At 40.0% G+C, this 14262-nt stretch overlaps 1 protein-coding gene and 1 pseudogene across 2 annotated transcripts; both read left to right on the top strand.

Annotated features, from left to right (window-relative positions):
* Positions 1–2010: 2010 nt before the first annotated feature.
* On the top strand, positions 2011–6667 carry LOC309868814 (non-histone chromosomal protein HMG-17 pseudogene; annotated as a pseudogene). The gene is made up of 2 exons: positions 2011–2351; positions 6598–6667. The product of its transcript is annotated as a non-histone chromosomal protein HMG-17 pseudogene (transcript).
* Positions 6668–7169: 502 nt separating this feature from the next.
* On the top strand, positions 7170–14166 carry SNRPF (small nuclear ribonucleoprotein polypeptide F). The gene is made up of 4 exons (XM_082739334.1): positions 7170–7334; positions 9179–9304; positions 13382–13446; positions 14034–14166. Exons 1-4 carry the CDS (start codon positions 7332–7334, stop codon positions 14098–14100), a joined length of 261 nt encoding a protein of 86 aa, XP_082595460.1. The 5' UTR covers positions 7170–7331; the 3' UTR covers positions 14101–14166.
* The last annotated feature ends 96 nt before the right edge of the window (positions 14167–14262 follow it).

Raw genomic sequence — 14262 nt, 5'->3', positions numbered from 1 at the left:
TTATGTGTTTTTGGTAAGAATACCACAGAAGTGTGTCTTTTCAGCTACATCTTAGCAAGTGGCACACTATTTTGATTTGTCCCATTGCTAACAGTGGTCATTTAATCATTGGATTAAGGTGGTACCTGCCAGGCTTTTTCACTATAAAGCTATTTTTCCCCACTGTATAATCAGTTAGCCATCAATCACGTAACATGTGCTATTAAATCTACTACAAAAGTGTATTTGATGACATCTTCTATCTTATATATTGCCCTTTTTAAAATTACCTTTTTTAAAAAAAATATTTTATTTTTTTATTTGACAGACAGAGACCACAAGTAGGCCGAGAGGCACGCAGAGAGAGAGGAGCAAACAGGCTCCCCGCTGAGCAGAGAGCCCCATGCGGGGCTCAATCCCAGGACCCTGAGATCATGATCTGGGCCGAAGGCAGAGGCTTTAACCCACTGAGCCGCCCAGGCGCCCCTAAAATTGCCTTTTTATACTAACATATGTATCATCTGTTTCAGGGGTACAGGTCTGTGAATCATCGGTCTTATACAATTCACAGCGCTCCCTATAGCACATGCCCTCCCCAGTGTCCATCCTCCAGCCAACGCCACCCCTCTCACCCCCTTCCTCCCAGCAACCCTCAGTTTGTTTCCTGAGATTGAGTCTCTTATAATTTGTCTCCCTCTCTGGTTTCATTTTCCCCCTCCCTTCCCCAATGATCCTCTGTCTTGTTTCTCAAATTCCTCACATCAGAGAGATCATATAATTGTCTTTCTCTGATTGACTTATTTCACTTATCAAAATAGCCTCTAGTTCCATCCACATCATTATAAATTATATTACCCTTTTTAATATAACATGTATATGAATAAATTTTTTCGTATGAATCAATTGTGTGTGTCAACTCAGATTTCCTCAGTCTCATCTGTCTCGGGGGTCCTGCCTCTGCAAGGACTACTTCCTGAAGTCCTAGGTTCCTCCACCTGAGGCTGACTGCTTAGGCTCCTCCCACCACACTAAGCTGTAAAGCCTGGGAGCTGATTTCCTCACCTATGCAAAGCCAGGAGATAGGACGGAATCAGAAAGGAAATTCCCTCTCCATACCTAGGAACCCTTTTCGGGACTGTTCCAATGCATAATATTTCAATAAACCTGTCCAGAGACATCCCGCATGGCTGACCAACTGATTATTTCTGTGAAGGAGCTGTAAGCAGCTCAATAATGTGAAACCTAGTATTTGCTTCTCATTCTTCCCAGTCTTACCTTTTGGTTTCATGCGTTCTGCCCTGGGATTGTGCCTGCCAATAAAACATTCACTTTTAAATTTTGCCTTGGGGTCCATGTACAGGGATCACGGACTTGACACTATGGGAGAAATTTCTCTTCTATCAGACTAAATAGAAACAATTGTGTTTTCCCTGAATAACTTAAAAAAAATTATAGAAATTGGATCATGTAACCAATCATATTTCCCTTTGCTAGGACTCCAAAAGTTTAGAGAGAAATGTGCAGCCCATCTCTGCCCAGTGCACAAGGCAATATGGTGTAGGTGTCTGCATTCTAATCTTATATCTGGTTGTATATTTTCTTCATCCTTCCTTACTCCATTATTTCTTTGTGTGTGTGTGTGTGTTTATATATAAGAAACTTAAAATCATTTGTAAAATATCCAGAAGATAAAGAATGTAGCTAAGAATAATAACAAAAGCACAAGATGAGAGACAGAGGCTATTCTGGGGCTCTCTCTAAATCATGGTATGACCATGTTTTCATCATCTACAAAATTTTAGGTTTAGACTAGGTATCTCTAGGTTCTGTCCTAAGTTCAAAATTCAATGATGTGGGACAGCTGGGTGGCTTAGTCAGTTACGTGTCTGCCTCTGGGAACAGCGTGAAGAAGAGGCAAGAACAACATGCCCCACAACCACCCCCACCCCCACCCCCACCAACCGACGGCGCTAAGGCCACGCGCCCCTGTATCCCCGCCACCAGCGCTTACATCCCCCAGCAGCTGCCACCATGCCCAAGAGAAAGGCTGAAGGGGATGCTAAAAGAGATAAAGCCACGGTGAAGGATGAGCCACCCAGAAGATCTGCCGGGTTATCTGCTAAATCTGCCCCTCCAGAGCCAGAGCCCAAGCCTTAACAGGCCCCTGCAAAGAAGGGAAAGAAGGTACGCAAAGGGAAAAAGGGGAAAGCTGCTGCTGGCAAGGATGGGAAAAACCCTGCAGAGAATGGAGTCGCCAAAGCAGACCGGGCACAGAAAGCTGAAGGTGCTCGAGAGGCCAAACGAAGTGTGCGCATTTTTGATGACTGTGCACATCTGGTGACCGTACAGTTGGAAATACTATTTTTTATCGGGTTTTATAAAAATGCAGAATTTTGTTTTACCTTTTTTTTTTTTTTAAGCTTTATATTGTTGTTTTGGGGGAAGGGCATATGTCACAAATAGAATATCTCCGAAGCTAGAATGACACAAGGGGAAAAATACCTTTCCTTTCTAGTTTTGAGAAACTTCCTCTTGGCTCCCAAGGGATTTCTTGACATTGACACACATGAGCCGTCTTGGCACAAACCCCTGGGGGGTGTGGGAAAACCAAAACTCATTTTTTTATGTCCTTTTCCTCCTCTCTGCCTTCAAAATAGACTTGACTCCCTTAAATCTAGAGACCTGTGGGAACCTGTCCCCTAAGACATGGTTCCCAGTATGTCAGGCAATCTGGACTTTACAGTGTCACCACTGAGATGGTGTCCCTCAAAAGAGTTCCCTTTTGGAGGACATTGGGAGATGGAGAGGAGAAGTAAGTTGGGGGAAACTGGAGGGGGAGACAAACCATGAGAAGTCTCTCATGATGGACTCTGAGAAACAAACAGGGTTTTGGAGGGGAGAGGGGGTTGGGGTTGTGTGAGCCTGGTGATGGGTATTCAGGAGGGCATGTATTGCATGGAGCACTGGTGTGGTGCATAAACAATGAATGCTGGGACACTGAAAAGAAATAAAATAAAATGGAAAAAAAAAAGGAGTTCCTTTTTCACCTCTTGGATCTTCAGATGGATAATTCTGCCATTTTCATTTCATTTCCTCAAAGGGTCAGCTTGTGAAAAGTTGTTAAACAACATGCTAAATATGAACTGTCAGTCCTCACTCTCAACTTTCCCTCTTCAGAGCATCACATGAAGACTTCATTGGGTTTTACAGTGGCTTTCTGATTTTGGTAATCCATTGGACAAGGGAGTTTGAAAGTTATTGTATAATGTTGATCATCTACCCATGTCCTGCCTGAAATACCATGATTATTTATGAAAAGTATCTTTAATAAAGTTGGATACAATTTGGCTTGGGGGAAAAAAAAAGTGTCTGCGTCTGGCTCAGGTCATGATCCCAGGGTCTGGGGATAGATTTCCACATCGGGCTCCCTGCTCAGTGGGGAGCCTGCTTCTGCCTCTGCTCCTTTCCCTTCTGTGCGCTCTCTCTCAAATAAGCAAAATCTTAAAAAAAAAATAAAATAAAATAAAAAGGCCTCGGCTTCTGCTCCTTTCTCTTCTGTGCGCTCTCTCTCAAATAAGCAAAATCTTAAAAAAAAAAAAAACCTTAAAATTTAATGATTCATCAATGCCAACTAAAGAATTGGAGCACACTTGACTCCTAATCACAACACCAGGTTTCCCTCGAAATATGATTCTCTCTCTATAATGATATAAAGAATATGGCCTTGCACCACCAGAAAGACTTGGATTCTAATCTAGGTTTAGTGGTTATGTGATCAAGGAAGTGAATATATTTGAGCATTAAATTCTTCCCTAGACAAAACACACCTTTCAAGTTTGACATAGCATGTGTACAGCTTCCACCAGACCAAGGCCCTCAAATCTTGCCTCCCTCCCCACACTCCAACCCTTTTCCGCCTCACCCCTTTACATCTACTTTGGCCATAACTGATTGTGACCATAATCATGGGAAAACAAAATGTTAAGATTATGGGAATAAAGAAAATAAAAGGAAGAGCTCGTCAATTTTGTAACTTTCTAAGCGATCCCACTTCGTCTTGCACTTATGTTTATATTTCTATGTTTTCTACATATTTGATATATATTTCTATGGATTTGATATAAATTGTATATATCTATGTATTTATTTGTACTCAAACACATTTTAGGGACAGGCGGCATTGTGTCAAGGAAAAATCTTAGGTTTTGTAGACATTTCACCTTCTACGTGGCCCTTAGCAAAATACGTAACATTCCTGAATCTGTCTCTTCATCTCTAAATTGTGGCTAATTATACCTACCTGGAAGTGTTGTATTAAATAAATTATATGATATATCCTAGCATAATACAGCAGGCACTCAATATGTATTAGTTCCCTTCTTCTCAAAGAGGTTTCAAGTTCCATGAGGCAGAGATCACATGTTCATTTTATTCATCTTAATAAATATTTCTTGGTCACTAAACAAATTACTTTTTAAATGTTTATTTACCACCAGAATTTCTGGGTTATATGCTGTAGAACCCAGGCCTTACCAACCTGTTCACCCTAATTAGTAATTAGGGACTGTTTTCTCAGAATGTGCTCAAAATGTATTCTATCTCATCTTCAAAAAATGTAGACCCGTGATTCCACCATATTAGAGGCAATTATTCTGATGGCTATTCTGTTGAGCTGTATGCTAACCTGGCAATATATACTTTTAAAATAATTATGCCTTTTAGCCTAGACATTTTACTTCTTTGGATTTATTGTAAAGAATTAGAGATATACTCAAAGACTCATGTTCAAAAGTATGTTCAAAACACATTTGTTTAGGGGCACCTGGGTGGCTCAGTTGTTAAGTGTCTGCCCTCAGCTCAGGTCATGGGATCAAGCCCCACAACGGATGGGGCTCCCTGCCTAGCGGGAAGCCTGCTTCTCCCTCTCCCGCTCCCCCTGCTTGTGTTCCCTCTCTCGTTGTGTCTCTGTCAAATAAATAAATAAAATCTTAAAACAAAACAAAATACACTGTTTATAATGGGGTAAATGGGAACAACAGAATGATTAATACACTAGCACATATATATATATATATATATATATAGCAATTATGCGTAATAGATGTTACACTACTTTTTAGAATATTTTTGTTTTTTTCAAATATTTTATTTATTTATTTGACAGAGACAGATCACAAGTAGGCAGAGAGGCAGGCAGAGAGACAGAGAGGGAAGCAGGCTCCCCGCTGAACAGAGAGCCTGATGCAGGACTCGATCCCAGGACCCTGGGATCATGACCTGAGCCCAAGGCAGGGGCTTAATCCACTGAGCCACACATGCACCCTTAGAAGAATATTTAATTACCTGAGCATTTGCTCAATATAAAGATGAAAAATACAAGCTAAAAACCCTATGTAGATATCTTTTTTTTTTTAAGTGCATATGTTACAATAAATAGTGCACCAAAAAGTGAAGTTGTTTTCTTTGGTGATATTAGTTATTTTTGTTTGTTTTAGAACTTCCTGTATTTCCAAATTCTCACAAAAATGTACATATGATTTTTAAAATTCAAAAAGTACTAATGGCCTTATGCCCACTTTATTTTAAAAAAGGTAAACTTAATGTTTAACATGAGGATAAATACCAACTTTAGGGTCACTTGGGTGGCTCCGGCACTTTTGCATCTGACTTGATCTTGGCTCAGGTCATGATCTCAGGGTTCTGAGTTCAAGGCCTGAAGTGGGCGTGGAGTCTACTTAAAAAACACAAACAACCAACAACAACTTTAAACACAGCTATGTTTACAAAGGTTATGGTAATACTTTGTTTCACTTCACTGAGAAAACAGTTTTTTTTTTTTTTAAATCACACTTTTAAAGCGTATGTTGAGCTTTTGAAAGGTAACTTTATGAAGTAGAAAAAGCAGAGTTTTCAGAGTAAAAGCCAGCTACGTAGCCCTTGTCAAGTCACCTGCGGAGCCATTTTCCTCATCTCTAAAATGGGAGCATAACACCCAAATCACAGGCTGTATAGTAAGACTTCCATTAGAGCAACTGAAGGAGGCTGGTAAATAATAGGAACGCAAAGTCTGTACAAAGGCTAAATGTTCATTAAGGGATGGTCAAACAAAGGGAAAACCCACTGAACTTTGGGGTAAATAATTCCAACTGTTCGGCATAAATTACACTAAAAATTACTGTATTTTGTCAGTATTCTCCACCATCTTCAAGGACATTAAAATGACAGTAAACATTCACTAGCTCTTAAGTCCCAACCTCTTTCACATTAGTTCTCACAAACCCTAGGAGAGTACCAGTTTTGAGGCCATTTGTAGCTAAGTAAACAAAGGTCGTAAGGAGGAGACCAAGGCCTTAGTTTAAAAACTACCCAGCACCATCCCTAAGTGATGGACAGAGGTTCTGAACTCAAGCTGCCTCCAAAGTCTTACCCACGACTCCGTAATGCCTCCATATATAACATTCAAACCTCAATTCCAAATCCATTTTCTTAGGGCCGCAAAACCAAAACGGAAACAAAAATAAAACCCAGCACTTCTCAAAGTGCTTATTCTCCAAGAACTGCCTTTAGCATTTCCGATCAGAGCTGAAATGAGATTCTGATTAATACCGTTGATTAAAGACACCGCCGGGTCCCTGGTGGCAACGTAAAAGAAACAGATCTACAGGGAGACCACCACACTATATTCTAGAATCAATTTGATCTCATCTGAACCACATTCTGTACTTGACTTTCTCTGGTGTGTTTCACCTCTCGTCTAGTCCTGCTTCTCCCCCTTCTTTTAAAGTGGGTTGAAATAAGCGTTACAAAATAGAGAAGGGGACTGTGGAATAGGAGCCCCCAAATCACAGAATCTGTGGGAAAGTGAGCAAGAGCCAAGAATCCGTCCTCAGAGGTGTAAAATGAGAAGAAACCCCCATTAGCTAGGCAGGCAAGAAATCACATCTGCTCTGTACAGGGTACAAGGCCGAACCCTCCAGGCACCTGAGCAGACATGGACAAGAAACCCGGACCGGCTCCCTGCATTTGCAGCCTACCCGGGACCCCTTACCGCAAGCCGTGCTACTGAAATTTCCCACAGGGCTGTGCGCCGCGCAAAAGGCTCGAACGACAGTGCTACCGCTGGTTGCCAGGATACACTGCTCAGCCATCTCCTCCAATCAGGACGCGTCTCTCTGTACCCAATCACAGAAGCTGAGAGATCTGTAGTCGGAGGTGAAAGGTTACACTGCTGTTTGGCGGCCATTTCTCTGGAAGCTCAGCGATTCGCGCCCGGCGGGGGTTGCTCCAGTCACGAGGGACGGACTACACCTGGGTCGGCGGCGAGTTACCTGCAATATTTGCTTGTAGTCGCGATGGTAAGGAGGAAGAAGGGAGAGCGAGAGAGAACGGTGGCCAGCTTGCCGGGCCTGGTGGTTGATTCGCGCGTTTCCCATTCATCCGCGTGAGGAGCCGCGCACCCGGTCCCCAGCCCCGTTCTCCCTGCTCTGGGGATTTGAGGCGCGCGCTCTCTCTCTGATGCCCTTCCCCTAAGTGCCCGGCCCCTTCCCCTCTTCGTTTGAATGTGAGCCTGAGGTATCCTTGCTGCCTGAAACCGCAGGGTCGGTTTAAAGATGAAGCGGTTTTCAGGTTTCACTTATCACGCCCAGAATCGGCTCTCTTTCATTTCATCATGTTGGGATTCTTGGCCCCGCAGCCCTTTGGAATACAGAGCGCAAGCACTGGAGCATTTATTTGTTCGTTGACCACATATTTCCCGCTACCTACCAGATGCTGTTGTAGGCGTCAGAATATGCGGTGAAAAGTACTGACGCGGACCCCGCTCGAGATTTACTCCGTCGGGTAGGAAAGACAGGTTCTGTCTCTCTAAATAGTATCAACATGTAATTGCAAATAATGTGAAGTGCTAAGAAGAGAGCAGACGGGATGCTATGAAGATGCGCGATGGTACATTGGAAGAGTGGTCAGGGATGGGATCCAGACACCTACGTGATAGGAAATACGGAAGCCAGCTCCTTAAAGAGCAAGAGGAAGAGTGTACAAAGGACGGGGAACATGAGCATAGGCCCCAAGGCCGGAAAGAAAGCTGGACCAGTTGGAGGAATTGAGAGAAAGCCATTAAGCTTGCAAGAACTGGTTATGAGATAGGGTCGGGCAGATCTTTTAGGTCATGTCAGGAGGTCTGGATTTTACAGTTGAAAGCCATCGAGGCAGTTTAAGCAGAGATATCCCACGGTAAAAATACTTGCCGTGTGCCTAAGTTGGAGAAAGACAAGTAAAACCTGAAGTTAGGAAGTCATTGCGGTAGCTCCCATGTTCTTTGACATCACTCTGAATATGCTTATCTAAAGAATTTTAGTAGTCAAGTTTCTTGGTTCTTTTCTTTCTTTGGGCTGATGGGTGAGCAGAGGAGGGAAGGAAAAGTCTGAATTCACTGGGGGATACTACGACTGGTTTGCTGAATAAACAAGCGTTAAGTGATTGCCTATATGTATAGGCAGCTTTGCTAAGTCAAGTAAGACCCACCAGACCAAGCTCCTGAAATTCAAGCAAAAGCTGTCAAATGTCATCGGCCCCCTCCTACCCTCTGTAGCCTCACGTGTGGACTATGACATCTGTGAATTGTTCTGTACGTCTGTGAGATCGCCTTGTTGCTTTACCCTTCCATCCTTTTACGGAGGTAGCCTCTTCTACCTAGAACAGCCCCTTTCCCCTCTGGAAATAGCTCTTATCCTTTAAAATGGAGGCATTCCTTATTTTGGGCAACCTCTCCTTTTGACTCTGGATTGATTTGGTACCTTTAGACATAGCATATATCCTCTTACTACATTGCAATGTAATGTCTGTTTGTATGTGTTTTGCCTCTCTTCCTCCTGTGAGCTTGAGGACAAGGAGTGTAATCTGCATTTTTTTCCCCACTGCTTTTACTTTTGTTTCTTTATAGCCTGAAACAATGATTAATGTATAGTAGGTGTTCATTGTTTAAGTGAATGCAGAATGAAATTCCCTAACTGGGTATTTAAATTTCTCTTACACTTTTCAACAAATAGAAGCGAAAATTATGTAGTAAAGTGCGAGTGAGTCCAGAGCTTGCTTTATTTGGATACCATAAAATATTGGTGATTTGGTAGAGGGAAGTAGGTAACGAAAACTGAGCTAAGGAAAAGTAATTGATTGAGTCTTGTTTTTGTTCTTTGTGCAGAGTTTGCCTCTCAATCCCAAACCTTTCCTGAATGGATTAACAGGAAAGCCAGTAATGGTGAAACTTAAGTGGGGAATGGAGTACAAAGGCTACCTGGTATCTGTAGATGGCTATATGAACATGCAGGTAAGCTAAAGCTATAAGAATCATTAAATTGTATTTATTTTGCTTTACCTTAACTTCTCAAAGGTTTATTGTGATTTATAAGAATGTAATCAACCAAACCGACAGACATAAAACAAAATTCAGAAATAAAGTCAAGTTCAGGGAGGATGTTATATCTATGATAAACTGTGTGTGAAACCTGTAAAACCAAAATTCGGCCAGAGAATTGACTTCTAGTGGTTAAAATAAAAAGAACTCAAATATTGGGAGTCATGGTGGCATAAGGGAAACACAAATGAGGTTTTTGTTTTGCTTTCTTGCAGAAAAGGCAAAACACTCCCAACATTTAGCTCTGAAATTTTTCTTTTTTATTTATTTTTTTAATGAAAGAAATTTTTCAAGTGAATTTCTTGAGTCTTTTAATGAATGCTAAAGACATAATATCAAAGTAATTCAGTAAAAGGATTTCTCGAAGAAGTGGACAGGCCAAACCAAAGGAACTGTGACTGAATGTCTGTTAAGCAAGCTTCTATAAATGTTTAGGATGGGTGTTGTTGTTTTTGTTTTTAAGGATTTATTTATTTTGTGGGGGGCATTGGGGACCAGGTAGAGGGAAGAGAGAATCTCAAGTGGACTCCCTGCTGAGCTTTGAGCCCAACATGCAGCTCCATCTCATGACCCTGAGATTGTGACCTGAGCTGAAATCAAGAGTCAGATGCTTAACTGACTGAGCCACCCAGGCACCCCTTGTTTTCTTTTTGTAATTGTGGTAAAATATATCTAACATAAAATTTACCACTTTGACCCATTTTCTTTCTTTTTTCTTTTTTTAAAGATTTTACTTATTTATTTGACAGACAGATTACAAGTACGCAGAGAGGCAGGCAGAGAGGAAGCAGGCTCTCCACTGAGCAGAGAGCCCGATGCGGGGCTCGACCCCAGGACCCTGAGATCATGACCTGAGCCAAAGGCAGAGGCTTTAACCCACTGAGCCACCCAGGCGCCCCGCTTTGACCCATTTTCAAGTGTAGAACTCAGTGGCATTAAGCGCATTCACATTATTGTGCATCTATCGCCATTACCAATTTCTGAAACTCGTATATTGTCCGTAACTGAAACTGTACCCATTAAAGAGTAACTCCTCTTTCGCCTGTTCCCTGGTAAATGTTATTCTTTCTGTTCTGTTCTAGCTCATATAAGTGGAATCTTAACAGTATTTGTCCTTTTGTGTCTGACTTATTTCGTTTAGCATAATATTTTTAAGGTTCATCCATGTTGTAGCATGTATCAGAATTTCATTCCTTTTAATGACTGAAATAATATTCCATTTATGTATATACCACATTTTAATCCATTCGTCTGTTGATAGGCATTTGAATTGTTTTCTACCTTCTGGCTGTTGTGAATAATGCAATGAACATGGGTGTACAAATTCCTATTAGAGATTCTGCTTTCACTTCTTTTGGATATATATCCAGAAGTGGAATTGCTAGATTATACATTAATTAAGTTTTTGAGGGACTGCCATACTGTTTTCTTTCTTTCTTTCTTTTTTTATTTGAGAGAGAGAATGAGAGAGAGCGCATAAGAAGGAGAAGGGTTAGTGGGAGAAGCTGGCTCCCTGCTGAGCACAGAGCCCAATCCAGCGGGATCGAATCCGGTCCCACGACTCCAGGATCATGACCTGAGCCTAAGGCAGTAGCTCAACCAACTGAGCCACCCAGGCGCCCTGCCAGACTGTTTTCTCTAGCAGTTGTATCATTTTACATTGCACTAGCAAAGCATACAGGTTCCAGTTTCTTCACATTGTCACTGATACCTGTTATTTTCAGTTTCTTTGATAATAGGCATCCTCGTGAGTATAAAATATCTCGTGGTTTTTATTTGCATTAATTCAATGATTAGTGATACTGTGATTTTTGTGTGTTTATTGGCCATTTATTTATATATATTTGTGTGTGTGTATGTATATGTATATATATATATTATATATATATATAATTTTTTTTTTTTTTTTTTTTTTGAGAAATGCCTGTTCGTGTGCTTTGCTCATTTAAAAACTGGGGTGTTTTGCGGTGCCTGGGTGGCTCAGTGGGTTAAAGCCTCTGCCTTCGGCTCAGGTCATGATCCCAGGGTCCTGGGATCGAGCCCCGCATCGGGCTCTCTGCTCCGCAGGGAGCCTGCTTCCTCCCCTCTCTCTCTGCCTGCCTCTCTGCCTGCTTGTGATCTCTGTCTGTCGAATAAATAAATAAAATCTTTAAAAAAAAAAAAAAATTGTAGTAGTTTCCAGCCAGGTTTTCGATGAAGGAATTTGAAGTTTTATTTTCCTGAAGCATAGGTATTTATGTGACTGATTGATGGCAGATGGATTTTAAAGGTTACTTAGATGGGTAGTCAGTCCAAGCATGACTCCCAAGTATTTCATAGTGGAGTACTTGTAGGAAAAGTACTAATAGAGGCACTTGTAGGCAGAAAGCTGAGATTTTCTTTAATTTAAGAGGTTACTATTTGAACAGATGATGCTTAGGTCCCCAAAGTTCTTACAGAGCATGGTTTTGGCCTGGAAGATTCCTCAAGCAGGAATCATATATGAAGGCCATAGAAAGATCTGAAGAGTATACTGTTCTGCTCAGTTCCAGACTTAGTGGTGCTGATTATACAACTTTATGAATAAATTAAAAACCATTGACTTGTACACTGTAAAAATGAATTTTATGCTATGGGAATTATATCTCAATAAAAGAAGAAAATACCCACGGAATATTTGATTTTAGAAGTAATATAGTTCTGTTGAGCTGCTAGAGTTATGAAATGTATCTGAGTAGCCACATTAATGATGTTTTTAATTTGTTTATTCAGCAAACATTAAGAGCTCATGTGCTTGGCTCTGTGTATATAGCAGTGAACAAAACTAAGTCACTACTTTGGAGGAGTTTGTGTTGTAGTGGTGGCAGATGGCAAAGTAATGCGATATCAGGTAATGATAGACACTATTGAGAAAAAGAAAGCAAAAATGGGGTAGTGACAAGAGTGTGCAGTGTTAGATAGGATAGCCAGGGAAAGGTTCTCTGAGGGAATGAATTTAAGCAGAGAAAGGATTGAGTGTGCAACTGAAGAGAGTATCAAAGGAAGAGCCTCTCAGTTTAAGGGAGCAGTAAGTACATTGGCCTTGGGGTAGGAACTTGCTTGGTGTATTCAAGGCATGGCAAGAAGGCCAAAGCAGAGGTGCCAGGGTGGCTCAGTTGGTTAAGTGTTTGCCTTCGGTTCAGGTTAAGGCAGTGATCCAAGGGCCCTGGGATTGAGCCCTGCGCCAGAGCAGGGAGTCTGCTTCTCCCTCTCCTCCCCACTTGTGCTGTCTGTCGCTTTCTCTGTCTCTCTTAAATAGATAAATAAAATTTAAAAAAAAAAAAAAAAGGCTGAAGCAAAATGACTTAGGGGAAAAATGATAAAAAGGCTGGAAAGGTAGACATAGAGAGCCTTTTAAGTGATTGTGGTTTTTAAAAGTAACAAAGTTTATTACTTATATATGGAAGGAAACCTAAACATTTTGTTGTAAAATTAGTTTCCTGAAATAACTATAAAGGTAACTCTGAATTGTTTAACTTTCTCTTAACTTATTTTGATCTATTAGCACATAATTAAAAAAAATTACTATTCAGTTCTTTGGTTTGGGTCTTGACTAATATAAGAGTATTTGATATTTTAGCTGTAGATTTTGTGCTCTGAATTTTGTAACTTTTTGCAACTGAATATTTGGAAAGCTTTAAAATCATAACTTATTCATAAATTGGAGACTGTCTTCTTTAATATACTGTTTTAATGTCTAATAGAAATGTTACATAACAGAGATTTAAAAAATTATGTTGAAACAAGCTTTATTATATATTCTACATCCATCAGTGTTGTCTTTACAGAATGTTTATATAAAATCCAAAGGTACTGCAGTAGTAAAAGCTAATCTATCAATTATAGATAATTATTGGTATAGAAAGGTCTCAGTTAATAAGTTCTTTCACCAGTATTACCTAATAATTTTTTAGGTAGTGCTATACTATTTTCCTCCTGTGTTATACTAATATATTTTCTTTTGATTTAAAGCTTGCAAACACAGAAGAATACATAGATGGAGCATTGTCTGGACATTTGGGTGAAGTTTTAATAAGGTAACAAAACAGCAGTAGTATATATAAGGAGTGACTAGAGAGCATTAGAAATACCTGTTTAAATAGACTAGTGCCTCAGTTTCAGAATTACTTTGTTTAAATCACTAGTAATTTAACATATTCTACAATTAGACTTAAAGAATTTTGAAATCCTTAAATTTGTCCAAGAAAATGGAAATTTTTTGGAGTTACTCATCCGTAAGGTTTTTCTAGTGATGATATTAAACTTTCTAGCTCTTAGCTGTAACCTTTTTCAGTGGTTTTAGTTGCAAGAGCTTGGTTTTGAATTTTACTTGGCGAGATTTTTATTTTATTCATTTTCTTGAACTAGAGTCACATTTTCAAATTTGAGTCATTCCTTTTAGAAGATCATAAAGATACTATTTTGTAACATCCACTGGGTGAATAAGTGCCAAGTGCTTTTTAACAAATCAATGGTAAAAACATTTTTAAAAAAGAAAGAAATGATAACAGTGTAAATTTAGCATTCAGTATTTTTTGTAACCAAAAATATCTAGCAATAGTAATTCAGATCTTAATGTGGTTTCCAGTTGGAACAACAAAATGGATTGTTTTTCTGTTTACAGGTGTAATAATGTCCTTTATATCAGGGGTGTTGAAGAAGAAGAAGAAGATGGGGAAATGAGAGAATAGCATCTTTTGTGGGGAACGTTTTTTATATATATTTCTAGACAATAAACATTTTTTTTTTCAACTTGACTCATGAACTATTCATATTCAGATATTTAAATGTAGAGCTCAAATGTTGAAACAATTGAAAGATTATTCAGAATTAATACTTTAAGAGCCACTCAG

Source organism: Mustela nivalis (assembly GCF_964662115.1).
Source record: "Mustela nivalis genome assembly, chromosome: 7".
Taxonomy (NCBI): Eukaryota; Metazoa; Chordata; class Mammalia; order Carnivora; family Mustelidae; genus Mustela; species Mustela nivalis.
Note: the sequence above shows the minus strand (reverse complement) of the source record. Positions and strands in the feature narration are given on the sequence as shown.